Raw genomic sequence first — 24744 nt, 5'->3', positions numbered from 1 at the left:
ACACGCACGCACGCACGCACACACACACACACACACACACACACACACACACACACACACACACGCGCGCGCGCGCGCACACACACACATCATTATATTGTCATATCCATTGTTGTCTCCACCAGGCCGAAGGCATGTGGGGAGAGTATGTTTTGCACTCCGTCCGTCCGCGTGTCCGTCCGTGTGTCCGTGTGTCCGTGAACAGCTAATCTCGGCCACCGTTAACCCGGTCGATGCCATATTTTGCACACACACTCCCTGGATGCCAACCATGAACCTCTGCCCCAAACTTTCCAGAACGGCCTGTTATAGCGCCACCAGGAGGCCGCTTTGTGCAAAACAAGTTTTTCGATGCCATATTTTGCACACACACTCCCTGGATGCCAACCATGAACCTCTGCCCCAAACTTTCCAGAACGGCCTGTTATAGCGCCACCAGGAGGCCGCTTTGTGCAAAACAGGTTTTTGCACAGTACACCTACAGATTTTGTCCAAACATCACGCAAATTGGTACACAGTCTCTCTAGAGCCATTCAACGAAACGGGTCTTTCAGATTTATCAGACTCCATCCTGATTGGTTAAGATTGGCTTCCAAAGTTCACAGGAGTGCTCAGTTTCAAACAAAATGCTGCAAATCATGAACACATCGCGTGATTTCCGTGAAATTGTGCACCCACATTCCCACTAGGCCGAGGACGAAATGCCACATGAACAATTTCAACTCAGCCTCAAGGTGGCGCTATAACTGGCCGAAAAGTGTTTTTACCTCTAACTGCACGGATCTGTGGATAACCTGGTGGAGACCTGTGCCCGGAAGGGCACTTTTTCTAGTTTAGTTTCTGATTATTTTGTTGCCTGACAAAAGATCAGACTACATTATGTGAATAACAGTAGCTTCTTGAGAAGTGCTTCTGTTTGTTTGTTTAGGCCTTTAGGGTATCTGTCGGTCTACTGCATAATTTATCTTGATAGTTTGTTTTTGTATAGTCATACATTACAATAATAATACATACATTTTCTTCTGCTTATCTACAGTATAGAACTTTGTTCTGCTTACTATAAAAGGTGCGTGCGTGCGTGCGTGCGTGCGTGCGTGGCTGTGGCAAATTAAATAATGTAATTCAGTCATTCTGGTGCATCTCCTTTCCTTTTACATTTCTGTCTGTTTTTTCCCTCACTCTGTATTTTATGGTTGTCTCTTGTCTCCTTTAAAGCACTGGTCCTCAATCATTTTTGGCCTCAGATCCCCTTTTGGAAATGTGTTGTGCCAGGAACTCCCATTATGTAAGAGAAGATTTGTCATCATTTGTCATTTTTCTAAAATAAGAAAATTGTGACGCATCGAACATTGTGAGCTTGTGAATTGGCTATTTTCAAATGTGGGAATAAATAAGGCTTAAGTGTTTAAACGGTTCCTCGTTTCTCTGGGGAAGACCTGGAACCCCTTCAAAGGACCCCACTTTATAGGAATACTTTGCCAGTTTTCAGCTGTTTATTTATTGTCTGTTGTGCAAACAAATGGCACCGGCTGTCCATCTTCTCAGTATCACTGCAGGATCTTGGCTTAGACCTGGGCCCCACAATGCATCTGCCATGTCCCCCCCCAAAAAAAAGAAGATGAAGAAAGAAAAAAAAAACACTACGCTCTTGGCAAGTACCGCTCCATATCGGTGAGAGCAGTGGTTCCCAAAGTGGGGTCCGGGATCCCCCAGGGTTCCTTGAGGGAGTTCCAGGGGGTCCCCAGCTAAATGATAGTTTAGAACCAAATGGACCATTATGGGTCTGTAACTCTGAGAGTCCATTTGGTTCCATTTGTACACTCCCAGAGTTAAATAAACATTGATTTTACACATAGGCGGCGGGTGCGTTTTACCTTTGGGTAGGCTATAGAATTGCGTTGGGGGGGGGGGGGGGGGGGGCGGGGGGGGGCTCTCGCCGCCGCGGATTCATTTATTTATTTATTTCCCAGATGGTCTAAAAATGAGTTATTTAGCATACTTTTACCAATGAATTAGCCTATACACAGACAACGACTTTTGGACGTCTTTTTCTCAAGTCTGGAGTCAGTCAGTGCAGATTACCCGGCGGTGTTGCTGCCCCTCCGGGAGTCGCGGCTCATGGCTCTTCACAGACGGCACAGAGACAGCAGTCACTCCGCTGAACGTGTCAGTGTTGCTGCAGTGGTGTGAACTGTGAACCGTGCGGGCACTGCATGGTGCTGCTGAGTTCTGACAGCCGACTCACAGCTTCTTCTTCTGAATTAGGCTACTTTATCTTTGCCTTGAAAAAGACATTTTGCGTTTTGCTGTATAGTGTATAGCCTATCCGATCAGCGATCACCAGGGGGCAGCGAAAAAACACACACACACACACACACACACACACACACACACACACACACACACACACACACACACACACACACACAATAGCCTTCTATAATGCTGCGCACATATATTGTATATATTTAAAAAAAATACCCAGCATCATTTTTGGGAAGGCTAAGCCTATAGCCTTACGCACCCGCCGCCTATGATTTTACAATATAAATTGGAGTCTCAGAGATAGAAATGCCATTAAATGGGAGTCCGTAGACTAATGCATGTCAAACTGTGTGTCCTTGAAATTAATCGGGTTGAGAAGAGAATGACTGCTAGAGCCTTAACCCATTCTGACCTGAGATCAGATTCATACGAGGTTTCCGCCGGACACACACTGGTCTGATGAACCCATTCTGACCTGAGATCAGATTCTAAAAATGTCAGTCGTTCTTCGATTTTTCAAAAAATAGCAGACCTACAAGCTCGTATCGCGCCACTCGGTGGCGCGATATGAGCTTGTAGATCTGCTATTTTTAAATAGCTAAAGCATAACATGATGCTGACACCAAAATGGGTGCCCGGTCAGAATGGGTTAAAATCTTCTCTTATGGGGGTCCCTGGCATATCTCTTCAAATGGGGGTCTGCATGCTAATTATAGTGTCAATTTGGGGGTCCTTGACATGAAAAAGCTTGGGAACCACTGTCGTAGAGGACTATCATGCAGTACATACATACTGGTAGTTTGTAGTACATACTGGTAGTTTGTAGTACATACTGGTAGTTTGTAGTACATACTGGTAGATTGTAGTACATACTGGTAGATTGTAGTACATACTGGTAGTTTGTAGTAGTGTCAGGGTCTGCAGACCATGTCTCCCTGTCAGCCACTCCCACTCTCCATTCCTACCCTCAGTCATTGTCACACACCTGTTCCCACTCCATCCCCAGCCCAGCCATGCCCACAATACAAACCTGTGAACACTTCCACAATCAAGCTGCTCACTATAAGACTGGACTCATGCCACACTCACACTGTCAGAACATCGTCATTCTTCCCCGAGTTTCCTGGTTGTTGTTGTCTGGAAAGGTTTGATTTTTGGATTTATGTTTTACTGCCTTGGACTCTCTTTTTGCCTTTTTGCGATTCCTAGATTTTCTTTGTACTTTTGAAAAGTTTGGAATGTTTCCTGAGCTAGCTTACAGCTATACATTTCTGCTTGTGTCCCTTGCTGCCTTGGATTTAAATAAATACTTTATTTTTTAAACTACTCTGCTCTGCATTTGGGTTCAGTCTTTCTGCCACTGTGACAGGTAGTTTGTAGTACATACTGGTAGATTGTAGTACATACTGGTAGTTTGTAGTACATACTGGTAGTTTGTAGTACATACTGGTAGATTGTAGTACATACTGGTAGTTTGTAGTACATACTGGTAGATTGTAGTACATACTGGTAGTTTGTAGTACATACTGGTAGATTGTAGTACATACTGGTAGTTTGTAGTACATACTGGTAGATTGTAGTACATACTGGTAGTTTGTAGTACATACTGGTAGATTGTAGTACATACTGGTAGTTTGTAGTACATACTGGTAGATTGTAGTACATACTGGTAGTTTGTAGTACATACTGGTAGATTGTAGTACATACTGGTAGTTTGAAGTACATACTGGTAGTTTGCAGTACAACTGTGAGAAGCACAGACTCCATTGATGTATTTTCTCAGTCAGCGTATCTCACAGTGACATGGTTCTGTCTGTCGGACTGTCCATCCTGTACCCTTATATACCACCGACCAAATTATGCTCAGTCTTTCGGCTTAACACCTTTAATTAAGGCATACAGCTGTAGCTGTGTCGTTAAATTATGAAGGTTATTTGCAATAACTAATAATCCCCTGTGGTTATTTGATTTTTTACATAATTCACAAATCCAGGTCAAGATCACTCTTTTTTTCATATCCTCAAGCTAAGAAGTCTCTCTCTCTCTCTCTCTCTCTCTCTCTCTCTCTCTCTCTCTCTCTCTCTCTCTCTCTCTCTCTCTCTCTCTCTCTCTCTCTCTCTCTCTCTCTCTCTCTCTCTCTCTCTCTCTCTCACACATCCCCCGGCCTCCTCCTACTTTGTTCTGAATCTTCCATCTACACTCGATACAGTAGGCTATATATGTAGCTGTTCACTAACATTATTGACATAATGCACAAATTAAATAAACAATGTATTGCAGAAGCAAAATTATTTCAGGCTTATTTTTCTGGAAGACTAAAGCACAAATTGTACTCTGCAGTCTGGTGGCACGCACAAACATGGCATATAAACATGGCATATGATTTGCGTAAGTAAATACATAAATAGATCACTTTTCCAATGCATACATTCTTGAAACACTCATCAAAATGTAGCCTGCATTTGCAAATGTGCAGTGATTCCCGTTTGAAATCCAGCGTTTTAAGCGTCTCATCATTGCTCAGAGCAGGAGGCAGGAGGTGTTTTTGCCGAAAACGTCTGTTGATCCCTCGGGAGATAATAGCCAACCCATATCATCTAACTAAGGCTTCCATGTACGTTAACTCCTAACCACAGGTTATGACAAAAGGAATCAGTTGTTGCATTAATATCATTTGTACAGAGCCTTCTCATCCCAGAGCCTGACTTCAATTCAGTTTTTTAATAATCGCTCAGGTTTGCTGTCCTCCGCCAGCTGTATAATAACACTGGGACTTCCAGTGTAACACCTGTGTTACTGCTGTATTGTTCCATAATGACATCATGGAAATTATGAGGTTTGCAGAAAGATATTTGTTTTTCGAGGACAGAAGAGAGGGGATGAATTAGGCATAGCAAAGATGTTTGTTTTCAAAAGCACTCTTCAGTTTACCTTTGCCTTCTACCTTTTTCATTTTAGATGTGATATTGCTCAGGGGAGAATTACAGGGAGAATTACATTGAACACAGCATTTAACTTCATGCATTATTATCATTTTATCACTTTCAATTCTCTGGAGTGAAAGTGACAATATATCTCAGTAGAACAATGCCCATGAAATAACAAGCCCTCCTTAATTTCCTGCTTCTATGTGATTCTCAGATAACAATGTACAGGCATTTTATGCTGCAGCAATCTAGGTGCTTGTCATTGTTTTAGTGTTTTACTTATAATTATCAAACATGTTTGGTTAATGTGAAACTACTGAAATGAGGACAATAATTGTCGGCAATTGATTTTGTTTGGACGACTTAACCCATTCTGACCGGGCACCCATTTTGGTGTCAGCATCATGTTATGCTTTAGCTATTTAAAAATAGCAGATATACAAGCTCATACGAGCTTGTAGGTCTGCTATTTTTGAAAATCGAAGAGCGACTGACATTTTTAGAATCTGATCTCAGGTCTGAATGGGTTCATCAGACCAGTGTGTGTCCGGCGGAAACCTCGTATGAATCTGATCTCAGGTCAGAATGGGTTAAAGATCCAGACTTGCTGAAATGGACATGAGTCCGACTACGCCCGCCCCAATCTCATCGCCAAAAATAGCCAATCTGCAAGCATCTGTAATTTTTGGCGAATATCTCCCCTCAGAATATGGATGCTGCAAGTGGTTTAGATTAGCAACCCATTTAGATCTATTCGTTGTTGTTTCAATACTGGAACCCCTTTTTGTAACATTAGCTGTTGCTATTTATTTTATTTTTTCAGAAAAAAACCCATGTTTGAGCGGAGGCTCTATAGAATCTATACTAGCGTAGATTCTCTTTTCTTCTGTTACAGTGGGGAAAGCTTTCACTAACAATAGCCCATCGACAAGCACACAACGCAACACATCTAGGGGGATGCTGCTTTGGAAGTGTTTTTTAAAGCCATTGCCTTTCCATTCTCTTTACAGAGAGGAAGCTATGATGTCCACATACTTTGAGACAGTTGATGACCTCCTGGCATCCTTTGGGCCTGCGCGCGAATGCTCCAAGGACAACGGAGGCTGCAAGAAGAACTTCAAATGTGTGTCTGACCGCCGGTTGGACTCAACTGGCTGCATGGTGAGTGAAAGTGTACATGCTTCATGTACACGATAAACATGTTGATTTGACTCTGAGAGTGTACACTACACATGTGACCAAATGGACCATAATGGTTGCAGTTGTACACTCCCTGTGTCGTCCATCGTAGTTCATGTGATGAGCTAGTCTTTTTCTGCCAGTTTTTCCTTAATGTTATTGAGACCACCACACTTAGCAGTCAATCCGGAACAAAGGATAAAAAAGGGCGTGACAGTGTAGCCAGTACTTTTGTAATAATAATCAAAAATCGACAAAAGTTTTCAAATAATATTGTAGTGTAGTAAAAGTACAATATTTTGCCATTGAGATGTAGTGGAGTAGAAGTAAAAAAACATTAAATTGGAAGTAGCCTATTCCAGTAAAGTAAAGAAACTCAAAATTAGTACTTGAGTAAATGTACTTTGTTACTTTCCACCACTGCACAGGACACATTACAATACAGCTTCTTTTCCACCCAACGATCTCATGCAATTTGCGCATTGTCTCACTTCACTTATTCACTATGGTATCTGGTATTATATTACCCCGCTAGGCTTTATGTGACATTTCCAAAGCACTCAATAGTGTTTTATTATGTCCTTGGTTTTGATGAGCCAATATGATTTAGTGCCTCGGGGTCAAAAAGACTTGCAACCTTGTATACCCTCATTATAAGATATCCATTACAGTTTTACTAACTAGGCTAAAGTAAGTGTAGACGTGACGTTGTGCCGTCACTCAATGCAGGCAGGGTGCTTAAACAGCAAGCACTCACGCAGGAAGATCAAATAAAACATGTTACCATAGTTTAATAAGTTAGATTGGGAACGTGTGGTGACATTACGCCTGGGGAAGCCGGGTGGTAGAGTAACAGTTTAAATTATTTTTTTCCAGTTACCAGAGTATACTGTATATATCTACAGGTTAGGTTAGGTTAGGTAGGACACACTTCATAGTAGATGTTGCTGTGATGTTTCTTGAACTTTGTCTTATGCTTATCCAACAATGGTGCAAGAAAGTTGATCTTGTATTTCAAACTGTCCAAGCATGTACACATCATGATGCATCATATCCTTCTAAACTAGAAGCTTATAGACAACCTAGGCTGGACATAGTTGAACATAGATAGGCTTGACCAATCATTTTCTGAGTTATTCCATGTTAAATAAACAGAATGAGTGAGATCACTTCATTCCGTGATTTCCGATAAAGCAAGCGTTTATACTCCTGGACTCCTATCCTATCCTGTCAAGTGCTAGTGCTAGCACTTCAATAACAATAGCGAACGAGAGAGGAGACATTGGCCACCCCTTTATTTGTGGCCATTGCAATTTAAACTAAATTGTCATTGTTCAGCAGCCAATGTAGAAGGATATAAGTCATTATATAGGATATTGATTTTGGACCAATACCAAACCTTTCAAGAGTGTAAACATAGGGAATCACACACCTTCCAATCGAAAACTTTTTCAGCATGAAGTCATAATAATGGAGTGACGGATGAAGAGGGACTTTAAAGGATAATTAGAAAGTGCGTTACAGTATTAATTAAACTAGAAATACTGCATCAAGGTTATACAGTATGCCTCTGCCAAAGAGTTGCCTGTCCAGACTCTTATACTGTAGCATGTAGTGGAAACTTTGAAGTAATTTAATGAATGAAGTTTTTTGAGGTCTCACTGACCTTGACCTTTTGATCACCTACTTATAATCAGTTCATCCTTGAGTTTAAGTGAACTTATGTGGCACAGATGTGCACTTAGGGAATTTCATGACATTTGGCACAGACTGTGCTAAATGTCATGAATTCCCTCCAGGCATTCCTGAGATATCATGTTCAGGAGGTTGGGGTGGACGGACAAGACTGACAACCCACCAGCGGAGCCATAAATAATAGTCTAGAACCCAAGTCTTAAGTGGAAGTCAAATTGAAAAAGAAAAAAAAAGGTGGATGGTGCATTTACATGGCATCTTTATCCAATTAGTTCAGTGCAGTAAAAAAATAAAATAACTATGATGGCAAAAAAAACTATGACTAAATATACTGACAATTTGGTCAACAGATAAAAACTAGACTTAAGCAATAAGCCACGAGAGGTCTCAGGTTACCGGGTATTTTACACTGCCTGGGAGCGTAGGCAGTGTCTTCTACCTCCCAGCCAGTGTAAAATACCCGGTAAGCTGGGGCCTCGAGTGGCTTATTGCTTTTCTAAAACGGTTACAAACATATAGCAATATTAAAACTATTAAATTCACAAAAGTATCTACGCTTTGTGCCACCAGAGCGAGCGACCCAGAGCCAAAACACTTCCTTGTTTTGCTCCGCAAGTAGCCTATGTGACGGGAGAATAGCGCTTGATGTATTTACGGGGCTGCCTGGAGCCACACATTCACAGTCATATGAGCCGGGCGGTGCTTAGACGCCCGCACGGCATGTGTTTGTAAAGCAATCAAGCGCTCCCCTTCCCCAGTTCAGCTACAAGGCTGCAGTTTGATACAAAGTGATTGAAGGAGTGGGTTATCGGTGAAGTTTACACCGGTCACGTGACGGTAACCAGCCAATCAGAATGAAGTATTGGGACTACCCGTTTTAGAATAAAATGTTAGGGAGGGAGGGACTAGTGGAGAAGAGATCATTTTATGCTTGGTTGCGCTCGGGTTGTTATACGGTCTGAAAATAGAAGATCTACAAGCTCACAACGCGTCGTGCTGTGACACGTTGGCCTGCAAAAATGCATTGTTGTCGACAAAAAACAACTGTAGATTTAGTCGACTGAAACTAGACTAACACTAGAACATTCCAGATGACTAAAATGTGACAAAAACTAAATGGAAACTATTCAAGAGACTTTGACTAAAACTAAAATCTAAATGTCGCTCATTTATTCAACAGTGGTTGTATTTGTTGTTGGAGTGCTCGCTGTACCCGTTGTCATGGCATGGACATAAATGTGCATGAATGAGAGAACAACAGTAATCATTTGTAGCTTAAATTGGTATTAGCGGCACAAACCTTGTCAATCTTGTAAATCTGTGAAGCCAATAGTTAAATTGGCCAATTTGTGAAGTGTTTCTTGAAATGCATATTTACATATTAATATATTCTGAAAATATGTTAAAGAATTTGGATGTGTAGCCATCCAGTCCTCGATATATGACTCTTTGCATAATCCTAATCGATCCTACAATCTCTACAATACAAATGATGCCCTCCGACGCTAATCCCAGCTAAATCTACTCTAGTCATACCCAGATGATGAAAACACAGGTCTAAGGCTGCCACACATCATGGTGGCTCTGATGTGTAAAGGGAAGAGGAGCAGTAGTGATGAAAACGTGAATTTATTTTATACTGCAAATGTAAATGTGCTTTAAACCTTGTTGTTATTGATTGGCAGTCCTCTGACATGATTGATGCGCTAAAGATGTCCCAGCCTTATTTCCATGCGATTAGGAGCTGTGCATAGAATTTCAAATGACATTCTCATGTTGAGAGATGATTGGATTCCATTTAAGTGATTTTTTTAAAGTGATTTTCGTGTTAAATGGCTCTATAATTCTGATAGTAATCATTGCTATAGAGTATATTATGTTCAGTGACAGGAGTCTCCTTGTATCTCCAGCTCTTCAGTAAACAAAGAATGCATTTTCAGGTCATTATATCCAATTAGGAGAGAGAACTCACACAGGATACATGATACATTCTGAAGTGCATTTAGCATTTTGAAGTGATGAAACAAAGAAATAAGCAGACACAAATGGAAATGGAAAAATGTCAAATTGGCAACCCACCTTATAATTCATTTTCTGTTTATTAATTTAACACCCTGAGCGCACAGGACGCCCTTTCAATTAGTAACACCCAGCGCCCAGGACGGAGATTGATCAAAAGGACGGATATTATTGATATCAAAACCGATCGCATCACTCCACAGGCTGGGAGCGTCTGTGGGACGTCATCGAAAATGTCCCCCCCCCTTTTTAGCCGACGAGACCGAAAATCTTAAAGCGTTAATAACTCTTGATCTAAATCATTCCGTCCAATTCTAAGCAAAGATGATGTGTTAGACGGCCCACCACGGTCCTGTCACTAGGACGCAGTAGAATGAATCATACCTCCTGTTGTTGTCGATCGCCTCTGTGTTTTGGCCACATTTAGCTGCTTCAGCCACATAACAGTCCGTCTGTAAAAGTGTTCCGTTGCTATAAATCGCTGGGCGCTATGATTTAATGGATTAAATAACCCTGGATGTTTGGGGTGTTAAAGAGCTGGAGAGATGGGGAGACCACTGTTACTGAACAAACAAAATATAGTCATTTACCTTTTAACACCTGTTTAAGCACATCATCCATAGATGAATACTGGTTCCAACTTCTAAATATTATCTGTCAACTGCCTAAGGCGTTCAGTACCTACTTTGGTGTATGAATATAATCCGGACGGCGGCCGCTTAAGTGACTTTCATCGACTCCCAATACAATAAAACATTTACAAAAGGTTCTTTGGAAAGAAGCAGACTTTATGGGCGATGACTGGGCACTGCACCAGGAATGTGTCAAAGAAAAGGAAGACTAAAGACAAACTTTTTAGCAATAAAGAAATCTATTTGTGGAAATGTCTGTATTGGCTGGAGATAAGAAAGAATAACCTTAGGAGTGCAGACTTACCTTAAGAAGATCTTTAACCCATTTAGGACTGGTGCCGATTCTTAAAACGCCTTCTAAATACTGAACTAAGTTTTCTGAACGTTTTCAAATATGGATAAAAAACATTACAAAAAATGTAATGCTGCTAATATACTGTACATAGCAACAAGAACCCCAAAAGGGATTCCCGTCCTGAAGGGGTAAAACACCAAAATGGGGTTCCCGCCTAGAATGGGTTGATAATTATCCTATTTGGACTTGGACCATTCTAGAGGAGCTACGGTGTAAATGTGGAGAAAATGTGTTTCCACCTAAAATGTGGTGATGCGTATCCACTATCGAGCATAAATATTGTTACAAAATGATGGGAGTATAATTGACCAAATATAATGACATGATAACGGCATGTGGAGTCCATGCTTGACATTTTTCTACTTGGTTGATTAGGATAGCTACCCTCCTCGTCGTCAAGCCCAAAATTGAATGATTCAGTATGCTTATTACCGTATAATAATAATCTTTATTGTCCCGAAGGATATTTGTCTTCACAATCTGTTCAACACCCACATCAAAAACGACACAGAGCACATAACACCAAGACAATACAAAAAAACTAAAACAAAACATGAGGTCCCCACTGTGTGCAGAACCATCCTATCGGCGGGGCAGTTTGTTTAATGCCGCGATGGCTGAGGGGACAAAACTCCTACTAAAACTGACCTTTTTCCGTGGCAAGGTTCTGTATCTTTGTCCAGATGGCATCAGGTTAAAGAAACGATACAGAGGATGGTCAGTGTCATTTGATATCGAGAGTGCTAGTCGTGTGATGGCCTTATTGTTCATATCAGAAAGTGTGGGTGTAGGAAGTCCGATGATTTTGGAAGCAATACGGGTGATACTGAAAAGTGTGTTCCTGTTAGGCATGGACAGTATGGTGTAGAAACATGCAGAACAGTACAACAGAACAGGTTGAATAATGCTTTTGTACAATAATATCAGAAGATGAGGAGCAACAGATAATGATCTTAATTTACGGATTACATATATATATATATATGTATATACATCCTCCATTCCTCCACTCCATCTTGATTGGTGAGCATGCAGTGCAAAGATACGTCTTTTGGAGGAAGAGACAGAGAACAAGAGATGTGTTTGGGTGAGCCGTGGCGGTGGGCGCCTTACCACCGCGGCGTGACGTTATGTTGTAGTTTTCAGTGGTCACCTTAACACCTAAAACTGGATTATTAATAGGCCTTAAGATGTGAACATGCTTTACTTTCACTGAGGAATGATCAAATATGACTCCCTTAAGTATCACATGTAGCAGGAGGACACTCTTTTGATAGTTTTACAAGTGCAGTATAAATGTCGCTTGCTTCACATGTCCGACTTTGATTCATGTGCCCTAGTTTTATTTTAGATGGAGTGTTGTAAACTTCAATGCAAGGGAGGTTTACGTCTGGCAGATTTACAAGTAGAAGGCGATGGGGAACTTTTGATGCCAGACATTTGACAGGAGTTTGGGGCGGACTTACGTCGTAAACCAATTAAATTGATGAGATAGCTGGGATTGCTGGGTGATGGATGGGTGAATCGTTAGGGGGTTGGATGGTGCTGTAATTTGACCGGCCTTTAGGCTGGTTTGTCACTACCAATCAAAGCCAAACACTGATACTGCAATTTCCTTGTTTTCATTCCTTCCGCTTCTCCCTCTGTCACCATTCAGAGACCAACAGTGCAATAACGTTCTCTCACATTCACAGCACCGTCGCGGTGATAAGACTCCTCTTTGTCCTCTCGCTCAGGAGAATGCACTCACAAATGTTGTTTTTTATGCCAACAGGGAGACAGTGATGTATAAAATATCCATGAAGGTCTAGACTTTTCTTTTTCATTTCTGTTTACACAAGAAAAGGCCTTTATCTTGAATTGTATACAGTGAGTGCGTCACAGTTTTCATTCCATTGCCTTCAATATCAAATGTTCAGCATTTCTATTTCTATAGGGGCTTTATCAAAGGCACTTTACAATGTGCATTGCATTCACCCATTCACGCGACGATGGCAGAGGCATCCATCATGCAAAGAGGAGCCGGGGGTTGACCCCAGGATCGTACCCGGAAACATACCGGTCCTAAACGACTGCTCTGCCGCTTTGTGCATGACTACACAGTTATACATTTGTGTGAGTACGTCTGTAATCCACGTAACTCGGGAACCGTTCGCACCACCGACTTAAATTTGGACACACGTGTTCCACCCGTCCCCACCACAGGGGGTGCAGTGCCCGGTGTCGAGTCAGTCGCACCCACGGTTGTCCAGAACCGCCCCAAAAAGGTATCTGCCCGTGCACTGGCAGGGGCCCCCTGCCACTACATACTAATTCCTACACTGGTTGTGTTTATAACCATGCCCCCGGGCAAGTTAAGTTTACTGAGGTTACGGTTAGGGTTAGGGTTAGGTTTAGGTATAGTTTTCTTGAGGTTAAGGTTAGGTTTCTGGTTTAAGGACTTCAGTCTTTTGTACCATACTGTTGTATGTATAAGTACAGAACAAAGAATGTTCTGTACTTATTCTGTAACCCTAACCCTAACCCTAAAAGTTTCTCAATCTTATATTTAGATTTAGTCTGGCTTAATCTAGTCACCTCTGAGGTAAGGTTACTGGAGGTCAATGCTTAAAGTGTGATTACCTTTGAGGGGATTGAGTACACCCATCAAGCCCATTAGTGTCAACCTCAGACCATCAGATCCTGGTCTGATTTTGAATCTGAATGGCTTTGTGTTTCTGCTATTGTCCTGGCTCTGCTCTAATTGAGAGCAATTTAGAGGTTAGGATTCAATGGTTTGTTGAGGGTTAGGTTTAGGTATAGTTTTACTGAGGTTAAGGTTAGGGTTAGGTTTAGGTATAGTTTTACTGAGGTTAAGGTTAGGGTTAGGTTTAGGTATAGTTTTACTGAGGTTAAGGTTAGGGTTAGGTTTAGGCTGTCACAGCGACTGGCCAATCACAGCGCGTCGACTGCACAACCCGTGTAAGCTTTGGTATGTCACCCCCCTGCCCAGTGTCCATATATGGAGCTAGCCTGTTGTGACATCATTCTGACGGGCATAAAAGGGACACAGACATAATATCTGGGTGGGGCATGCATTTCCAACTTGCATAGTTCCAAGTAGGCCAATGCCCAACGGGCACCGCTGTAGACTCCAACGGGCACCGCTCTATAAATGCACCACGTCTCTGTGTCTGTACTCGAGAAACGTTCGCCCCACCGACTTCAAATTCGACACACGCATTCCACACCAACCCCAGGGAGTGCCCGGCCTTGCCCAGACATAATAACTGGGTGGGGCATGCATTTCCAACTTGCATCGTTGGGCACCGCTCTAGTTATATAAAATACTAAATAGCAGATGTACAAGCCGCTATTCATGAAAAATCATGAAAATATTTTTGAATAATTATGTATGTTTTTAAAGCAAACATTTTTAACTGAAATATTTGCTTCTGCCGTTCAAAATGTTTTGAGGATTTAGATGTAATTTGTAGAATCGGACTAAGTCTTAAAGAGTTCATGTACACACTACACAGACATGCTAATGTAACTCTGAGAGTATCAGTTATGTATTTATTTTCCTATTGAGTAGCGAGTGTGCCTGTAGGTATAGTCGCAGATTATTTATAACCGGTCCCCGTAGAAAAACATCCTAGGTATTCTACTTACGCACGTCGCACTCACACTGTATGTTTTACATCCCACTGTTCCCATGACAACTCAGATTAATCAACCTGAGTCATATCCCCAAACATACATCAGAGCCAGCATCGTCTCCACTAAATGCATGGCATATTATTAGTAGCTCGGAGGGGCTTTGACTTATGACTGACTCATAAAATTGGAGATGTGCTAGCACTTTTTTATTATTAATCACCGGGCGGAGAGGATATGTCTTACTCATGTTCATTAGATAAAATGAGGCAGCTTGTGCCCTTGTGTGACTCCGGGTTCATGTTAATAGATGGTGGAATAGAGGGCGGTGGTGGAAAGTGGCCAAGTACATTTACTCGAGTACTGCACTGTACTTAAAGTACAAAGTTGAGGTACTTTATAGTTTATTTTACTCTCACCCCTGCACTACACCTGAGTATTGTGCTTTTAACCCCACCGCATTTATTTGCTAGCTTTACTAGTTACTTTGCAGATTACATTATTATAAAATGCACATTAACCACTTATGGCCAATGTTATGCTTCGGTTATAGTCAAACATTGAGTTAGTTTATCACATTGTATATTAACCCATTCTGAACGGGAACCCGTGCTTTAGCTATTTAAAAATAGCAGATCTACAAGCTCATAGCGCGCCACCGAGTGGCGCGCTACGAGCTTGTAGGTCTGCTATTTTTTTGAAAAATCGAAGAACTACTGACATTTTTTAGAATCTGATCTCAGGTCAGAATGGGTTAATCAGACCAGTGTGTGTCCAGCGGAAACCTCGTATGAATCTGATCTCAGGTCAGAATGGGTTAAAAAGGAAACGATGCATAATCAAAAGGAACAGCGATGCGCTGTGAGCTCATAGAGACAGATCATGGTGTTTGGATGACAAAACGTTTGCTTGTAACGGAGCATTTCTCCATTGTGGTATGCTACTGGTGTGCTACTTTTTACTTACGTAAAACACCATACATCTTCCACCAGCATGTATGGGGGGTGTGCCTGTAATTCTAATTTAGTGCAGGGTAACAGGTCAGAGGTCATCTGCCACTTCACTAAGAGGGAAAGAGGCGCCCATGAGAAATTAGAATTGGTTGTTTCACTAAAGCCTGTGTATGTACGTGCGTACTTTGGACACTAAACCTTACCTGAAATTACTCAGTGCCATATGACTTTATAGCCATACCACGTCGTCAGCGTTTTAATGAACAATGAAAGAATATTCTACATTTCACTGAGGGAGTTAGTGTTTTTTGTTTAGTATGCCCACCACCTCCCCCCGCCAAACAATGATAAATAATACATGTTTTAAATCATATTTAAAATGCATCCCAGCCGTATCATTATTTTCACGGAAAATTATGTGATGAATGACTAGCGTGTGTGACGAGGGATACGCACCTGACCTGCTCTGAGTGTGATGATTACCATGATTATGAGCAGGGGGAGAGCGAGGGAGGGTCATGTGGATTCCTGATGCTACTGTGGCTGCTCCTGGCTACCACGTCCAGGGAATTCTTATAAGGTAATTCATGGAGATATCAGACCCAAGAAACGCGGCGTGAGGCGATGCGTTTCGAGCTTCTAGATCTGGTACTTTAGCTACTTATTTTTATTTGAATCCGGAAAAGCTTGGACAGTTTTGGACATATGAGGTTTCCCACCCGACTGAGACGATCCGTTGTCACTCGAGCTAATAAAACCAAATCAAACGCACAGTTAAAGTCGAGCCGTTGTTGTTAGGCGGCAGCCATTCTTCCTATAGACCTATACTTTCATTTGCTCTAAGTGTGTATCCATTACTGATTCCGGTTCAGCTTTCCCCTAGCTTCCCTTGATTGGGTGCGACAGCTTATTTAAACTGGAAATGCATGTAAAATGCAAGTCCCTGCGACATGCTGGCGTAATATCTTTGGGGTGAACTTGTACATCATGGCTTGGGCTTTGGCCATGCTGCCAGCATGGCTGCCCTTTAGGGCCACATGGCTATAGGGATCCATTGATTCCGAAGGGATCAATTGGTTCCCAAGGCTACTTACCGTATACATGTGAACTCGGCTGCTGTACCAATCAAACGAAGCTCTTGGAAATTGAAGCGAAAAAAAATACACGAAAACTGAACCTTTGTCTGATTTGTGCTCCAGCATATTTAAACCAGAAATAAATAGGTAATCTGCTGGCCGCGCCAATCAAGTCAAGCTATTGTATGGGAAACCGAACTGGAAGCTGAAACTGGTATACCACCTCCGTGAAACCCAGGACTACAGTTATGCACATCAGCCTTTTCCTCATAGTTTATAGTTTTCACTTTTTCCCAAATAGTTTTAACTTTCTTCAGCACAACTTGAATAAAAAAAAAATTGTAGGCCTATACAGGTGTTTTGTTCTGGTTATAATATGGACATTTGTCATCTCTATCTTTTCATTGTGCGAAATGCAGCATGTCCGTTATTGTTCGTTCTACGCAACGATCTCTAAATCTACCCTGTCATCTCCAGCAGGGCGCCATGATTCTCCACAAATTGCACAAAGACTAGCTGATAGAGCAGCGAAGAAAAACTGCTTTTACAGTTGTTTTTTTTGCCAGGAACGAGAGAAACAGCAGTTGACGTTGTCAGAGTCAATATAAATTCTCCTTTTAAATGTTATCGATTCAGAGGACTCGAGTTAAAAACGGTATTCTATTCCTCTGACTGAATTTAAAAAAAAGCATGACCATCCCGTTTTCCTTCAGCGTACTCGTACATTTTGAATGGACCCCTACAGACAGCGTCACTGTCTTGCAGAAATCTTGTATCTCTATATTTCATCTTTTTATGTTTTTTCCCCCCTATTTTATACCTTGTTGCAAAAATAGCAGATCTACAAGCTCACGACTTGTCACGATGTGCCACACTGTGAGATTGTAGATCGTCTTTTTTTGCTTATTTTATTTAACATTTTGATTAATCAAGACATTTGGACATACACGGTTTCCGCCCGACAGAAATAAGTTTCTGTCTGTTGTTTCTAATCTCCTCTGAACCAGATACCTGCTGACTTAATATGTTCAGCTTATCCTTGTGGATGACATTGAATTGTGCTATTATCTTTCATGTTTTATGGGAACCAGCAAAACCAAGAAACGGTCCAGAACTGTGAGAGAAATAATGTGCGAGGAAGAAATGTTAGACAAATGACTTCCAGCATTACGAGTAACATTGATTTTACAGTGAAAAATTGCAAATGAGTGTACATTTGGAATATAACGGAGATGGGATAATACACTGGTCAGACCGAGATAACTTTTCTTCCTCAAAAATACACCAAATACTAACAAAGGATGTAATGTGAATAATGTGTGTTCCGCTAGGCGGTGAATATATAGAGTAGGATCCTAGAACAATATGTTCACAACCAATAGTTCGTTATTCACAGTATCATTGAGTGTGTCGTCTGAATGGTGTGCACTGCGGGCCTTTTCAAGGACACTATAAGAGGATGAGTTAATTCACTGATAAAAAACAATCTGCTTTAGACTTTTTTTTTATGTGAAAGCTAATCCTTTTAAGTGTTGCCCTCTCTCCCAAGCTCTTATTTCCGATGGCTTTGGAAATAAAGGGGATGGAGCTTCAGCCTTGTAAAGTTTTCCATTTCGGTAGAGAAGAGCTAACGTGATTCTTATTGGACACACACGGACACACACAGACACAAACGGTAGGTCTGAAATCCGATTTAGTTCAGTTCATTTACCTAAATGAACTGCAATGAGCCAAAATTACGTCCAAGAAGATTTATAAATACTACCAGTAAAATATTGATCTTTACTTACGTTCTCTGTAGTTTTCCAATTAGTATGCACGCCAAGCAAATCGTTATCATTTGAAAGACGGTGTGCTGAGCATCATGGCATTTTAGTATTTGATGCTATTTTCATGTTGCTGCATTTCCATCAGTGTTTGGAAATAGTGTCTGCCTGTTTATTTGGCTTTGTTCTGGACTGCAGGCAGGTCCAGTATTTAGGACTGACTGTCTCCAGTCTCCACCAGCAGTGGTGCATAGTCACTAACTACTGTTAAGTACATACATTTACGGCAGTGGCTCAGGTGGTTTCAGGTTTGATCCCTGCTTCCTCCTAGTCTAAGTGTCCTTGAGCTCTTAAGACACTGAACCCCTAACAGCTCCCAGTGAGTGAGAGAGAGAGCGAGAGAGAGAGCGAGAGAGCGAGAGAGAGCGCGAGAGCGACCGGTATATGTGGTGGGTGACGGTGTACAGTACGTGTGTGTGGGTGCGAATGTACGCATGTGTGCGCGCGTCATGAAAACAGGATTTTTACAATCTTCAGAAAATACAGCACAGCATGGATTATACATAAATAAACGTTGTATAGTGTATAGTTTTGGGGGAGTGACATGCTTCTGACACAAACATTAAATTCCCATTGACAATGAATGGCGATGTTTTTTTATAAAACTACAACACTGACGTAAATGTCCACTGTATTTCAAACTTCCAAAATACTGGCCATCAGCATGGGTCATTAATGCCTTAATGTGGCAACCTTGTATGGCCCAATGACCCCTGTTTACAACACCCTGTTTTCCCTTTATTGACATGTTCTCATTTTCCGAGTCACCACCTTGACATCGCAGTTGTGGTTTTAGCACCATGGCTTATCGCTCCATTAAAGGATAAATAGTATGTCGTAAAGCTGGTTTATGACGTGGACACGTGGTACACTGATGTCAGCCTCTCGTCAATGATAGAGCATAGTCAATAAACACAACAGGGCTTTATGGTTGAGGGCCGTTATATTTCATTATTTATATTTTTCAAAACATAATGAAATTCATTGTATGTGGCTACGCATTGCAGTAGGCTATGTTATAATTCAGCCAGCAAGTGTTGTGCTTGTGTCTTCTCTGTAGAAGTGCATTATTACTGTATGTTGGATTAACTCAATTCTCAAACTCAATTTCGTGTTTCCATTCTTGTGAATGCGTTTCTGAACGTATTTGTGAAATGTGTTTCTTGTGAATGTGTTTCTTTTTTAGCTCATTATTTTTGAATTAAATTAACCCAAATCCAAAGCTCAGCATAAATGACACAATAGAAATATCCTTTGGTAAACATAATTTCAAATTCAGAGAAACTTTGCATAGTGTACATTCAAGAATAGGCTATATTGTGAAATCAGTTTGCAGTAATAAATATAACATTCTGTGGAAGAAAGTTTTATAACAGACACTCGTTCATTATCCAATGTTCAACTCTAAACTCTTTCATTCTTGTTTCCTTACAATAGTTGTATAGACATTTAATTGTACGACATATATACTGCTGCAAGATCAATATTGAATGTATATTTTATAACGCTGTAGCAGGATGTGAAAGCTTGTCCAAGGGGAAGATGTGACTCCATTTTTCACAACTTTCCCTATGTTAACGTATCGAGAGAATGTGAAATATGAATGCTTGTCGTCTTTGCTTGGAAATACAGTAGGTGCAATATAAAAGCATAAGAGTTGTTAGGCTGAATACTTGAATAACACGCCATTGAAATGCCGTAACGAAAAGGACTTTAAAAAGGCCCGTGCCTAAATTGTTAATCGATTCTAAGTGTGCCCTTTAAGTCCCCGCGAAGGTGACGATAATATTGATGAAAAAAATATAACAACTCAATTTGTTCAAAGGTTAGCTGGTATACCCGGGCTTGAAAGTAATTTCCCCCACACTTGTTTAAAAAGCGTTTCCTATTTTGTATTCCAGAGAAGACGGAGTCTATCGCTCCAATTGTCAGCCTGAAAAATGAGCATCCCCCCATAGTTCAGCACATGTCTCTCTCTGTAGTTTTTACTCTTTATTGTGTGAGCTGAATACTTTTAGCTATTGTCCAGCTTGAGTTCATGCGTGCATGCATGCATACATACATACATACACACATGCGCATGCACATGTGCATGCACACATGCACACACATGCCCTCTCCAGGACCCCTTAGGGGTCCCCACACTTCATGTTGAGAACCTAGTTATACTTAGAGGATTATTTTGTGTTGAACGTTTTATCAGATTCTCATAGTTGTCAGAAATACTATAGCTTTAAATCCATTTACTGAATTGCTCCTTCCGAGTAGTGCTCCTTCCGAGCTGTCCAAAAAGCTAAATTAATAGCTAATGCATCTGCAAAAAAAAGAAATAAAGGAAGAGGAAATGTATTTCACATGAAGCTCATGCTGAGGTTTTGAAGACGTCCCTCGTTTCTGTGGATGGTCTCATTACCGCCCCTCAGCTGGGGAGATGTGAGACACGTCATTCTTGTGATTGCTAATTTCTGCTTATAGCAAATGCCGTGACTAAGTTATAAGACAGGCTGCGGCTTTTGTGCCTTCCCATTTTTAATGGTTAGCTCTTAAGTGTACCACATGTTGTCTGAGGTGTCCAAATAGCTTTTCATCACTGTGCACATGACTGGATGTTATAAAGTCGAACTGCTATTCTGCATATTGTGTTCTATGGCCCCTGTCACTGTAAAGTTTCCATTTGGCGTAATTGTAAAGAAGGTGAGGGGGGAAAAAAGCTACTTGCAGATTTTCCGCACTACAAAGCAGATGGTATGATAAAAAGCCTGTGTCTTAAAAGTCGTACAATTGTTATGGACAATTACTTGATTGGACTCGAGCAAAATCTACAAGAAAATCAGAAATGATTGGTCCCTGCTGTGAATGAATACCCAGATATGTTTCATAGTAAGGGTACCGTATGTTTCATAAAAGGAAACCGAAAGACAGCAACACATAAGCAGTAAATCAAAAGTGTTTATATTGCTGTTTAAAGCCCCTGTCACGTTATAGCAGCAGAAATGTTGGAGTTTCACAAGTTTTGCTGAAAGCACATGCTGCAGGAGTGTGTAGGTGGTGATATTCAGTGGGTATTCATGCAGGAGCCAGCCATAACATCAATGTACCGTCTGATCTGCTTCCATTGATTTGTAGCTGTTATTGAAAATAGTTTGGGCAGGAGTTTTTTACTGTTTTGACATGGTCATATCAATTGAAAACAAGTCGACCATCCATGCAGTTTCATGATTTATGGTTTAATTGAATTTACCATTATAGTATGAAAGCGGCTAAACCTTAGTGTTCCTGTACTGGCCGGGGAAAACATTTGGGTGAAAGTAGACGATCGACAAGCTCACAAACTTGACGCATTGCAGGACTTGGACTACCCTCATGGCCCACCATGGAGCCCTAGGCCCACAGGTTGGGAATGGCTGATGTGGAGGTTTAAGTTTGTAACTGCATTGTCACAGTTGAGGAGTTACTCTATACTTGCAACACTTGACAGGCTCTAGTCTGGCCTGGAGTCACATTAAATAATGTTAAGGTGGCAAAGACCAAGCTAACCTTTCAATTTGTGAAGCCAGCACCAGGCAGTATGTGGACATTGATCTGTGTACTGTGCACGCACGTACGCCACGCCACGCAGTCACACACAGTCACACAGACACACACACACACACACACACACACACACACACACTCGTGTTCAACGATGTCCCCAAGGGACACTGGGTGAACTTCATGAGGGTGTGTAAACTCAGCTGTTATTTGTGGCTGCCATCTTTAAGTGGATGTTCAATGATTGCTACAGAGAGTCCCCGCCCTGGGGGGGCGGTGTGGTATTTATGACACATTGCTGTAGCCAGCAATAGTATCTGTCTTTGTAATGGAAGTAGTGAAAGGGAGAGGAGAGCAGATGGCTGGGTATTAGTGGCACATCTTTCAGCAACGGAAATAGCTGTCGCTCTTCTACAACATCGCACATTACTCAGCAACGGAAGTTGTAGATCGGCTGTTTTTGGCTTGGGACGCCGTCGCGTGGCAGAGAAGCCCTGGGGCCGGGACGCGGCATACCAAAGCCTACACGGGTTGTGCAGTCGACACGCTGTGATTGGCCAGTCGCTGTGATTGACAGCCTGAACCTAACCCTAACCTTAACCTCAGTAAAACTATACCTAAACCTAACCCTAACCTTAACCTCAGTAAACTTAACTTGCCCGGGGGCGTGGTTATACGCACAACCCGTGTAGGAATTCGTATGTAGTGGAGGACTAACTGGTCCTCAGAGTTACTACAGGGGGGCCGTCAAATCTTAGTGTAGGATCCTTTTTTACATTAACCACTTGAATCCTAGCATCCCTATTCTGAGGGGACTTTAGTCAGATCTACAAGCTCACAACACCTCGCTTTGTGACGTGTTGTGAGCTTGTAGATCGGCTATTTTCGACACTGGTGTACACTGTACAGGGGAGGAAAGAGCAGACCAAGTACAGAGTGAAAGGTCAGGTTTACTATAGAAGTACCTATGAAAGCTACCTATGAAATATATGAAAAAGTTTAATCTGCAATACAATTTTACACAATATGTAATGGGGGTCCCTGCTTCATCTCTCTCTAGGGGTCCTTGGGCTGAAAAACGTTTAAGACACCTGGAGTAGACTCAGACTGTACTGTTTATTAGGCATTTATGTATTGTTGACACCAGGCACCGGTGCTTAGTTTAGAGAGCTTAGCTAAGACAGAGCACTTTTCCCTTCCACTTTACAAGGCACTTACCTTCTGTTTTGCAAGTCCATTAAAATGTGTGGCACACGCCACAAGTGAAGAATTCAACCATTAGTTCTGAGCATGAAGGTGAGTGTACTCTGTTGCCTCTGCTTAACATACTTGGGATAAAAAAGCTCTTATTCTGAGGGGAACATTAGCCAAAAATAGCCAAGCACACAACTTGTACAGCATGGCACGTTGTGAGTTTATAGATCGGCTATTTTTGGCAAAGAGATTTGGAGTAGGTCGAAAAGGACGCACCCAATACAATTCAACTCAGGCAAGCTGGTCTAACTATTCTGCAGCACCTCTGGACTTAATTGTGTCCTGTGTTGGGTCTGCTACTTCGAAAGTAGCTCACCATGGAAGTAGCTGATCAATCTACATTTCTGTCCCAGGAGAAATGTAGCTTGAAAAGTAGCTCAGCTACACTTGAGCAGAAATATGCCTCTCTCAATTTTAGTTTTACTGAGCTTTAAAAGACTGGTCTCTTGTATAGTGATCGCTACTACACCTATACATATTAACTACGGTAAACTGTTATATGACATTTGATCATCATATTAACACATCTGTAAAATTGTAACTTGACTGTACAAAACAATGGCTGGTCTCTTGTATTGTGAAGTGATAGCTAGTAGCTACACCTATACATATTAACAGTTTCCGTGCCGCGAATGGATTACTCCAGGTTAATGTCGCTGCCGTATCGGACATACCCGCCTTTTGTTTTATGTGTTTAATCCGCCGTAATGTAATGAATCAAAAGAAAATCCGTCTTCGTCGCGGAGTATGAGACTGGATGGCTTCGCTTTGATGACGAAACCGGAAATCGTCACATGCTGTGGGCTGCTAGGGCTTCTGGGAAATTGAGGCCAATGGAAATGCATTGGTTGCAACGCCTCATTGAAACCAATCTTGTGTGCGTCTTCCGGGTGCACCAAGATGGTGGATGCTACACACAGATCATAACAAACCACGGGAGCTTTTTTTGATGGATTTTCGCGGATTAAAAGCCCAAATAATTCAGCGTATGCTCTAAAGGTAATACAACAATCTCGGCAGTGAAGGGGGGTTGATTAAAATGCGGGTTAATCGTAAAAAACAGTCAAACTGTTAAAGGTATATTCAGTGATTTCACTTAATTCAAATATCACTTATTTTTTTGTTTTGTTGTGATAATCCTCCCTAATATAGAGTGTGCTGGCCATATAAGGAGTCCCTCCCTGTCCCCAGTTAACCCCTGGGGGTCAAAAAACCTTAGGTTTCGTTTTTGACTCTCTATCCTGATTGGACGAAAGGCTGGGTCCCACAGCCAAAAACGAAACCTAAGGTTTTTTGAGTGAAATCACTGAATATACCTTTAACTAAACTGTTAATATGACATTTGATCGTCAATCTTAACACAATCTAACTGTAAAACTGTGAAGAAAATGGGCCT

The 24744-nt window shown here is 41.5% G+C and overlaps 1 protein-coding gene across 1 annotated transcript in view; it reads left to right on the top strand.

The window, feature by feature from the left end:
- The window catches only part of astn2 (astrotactin 2), a gene marked incomplete at its 5' end in the record, with an annotated part of 505571 nt that overhangs the window by 286086 nt on the left and 194741 nt on the right, over positions 1-24744 (top strand). The window contains one exon of the mRNA XM_083793933.1: positions 6203-6353. Coding sequence (XP_083650059.1) covers positions 6203-6353 — 151 coding nt within the window. The remainder of the gene's footprint in view (positions 1-6202; positions 6354-24744) is intronic.

Source organism: Protomyctophum parallelum, assembly GCF_964188405.1.
Source record: "Protomyctophum parallelum genome assembly, chromosome: 21".
NCBI classification, from domain to species: domain Eukaryota; kingdom Metazoa; phylum Chordata; class Actinopteri; order Myctophiformes; family Myctophidae; genus Protomyctophum; species Protomyctophum parallelum.
This window is presented reverse-complemented; position numbering and strand designations above follow the sequence as displayed.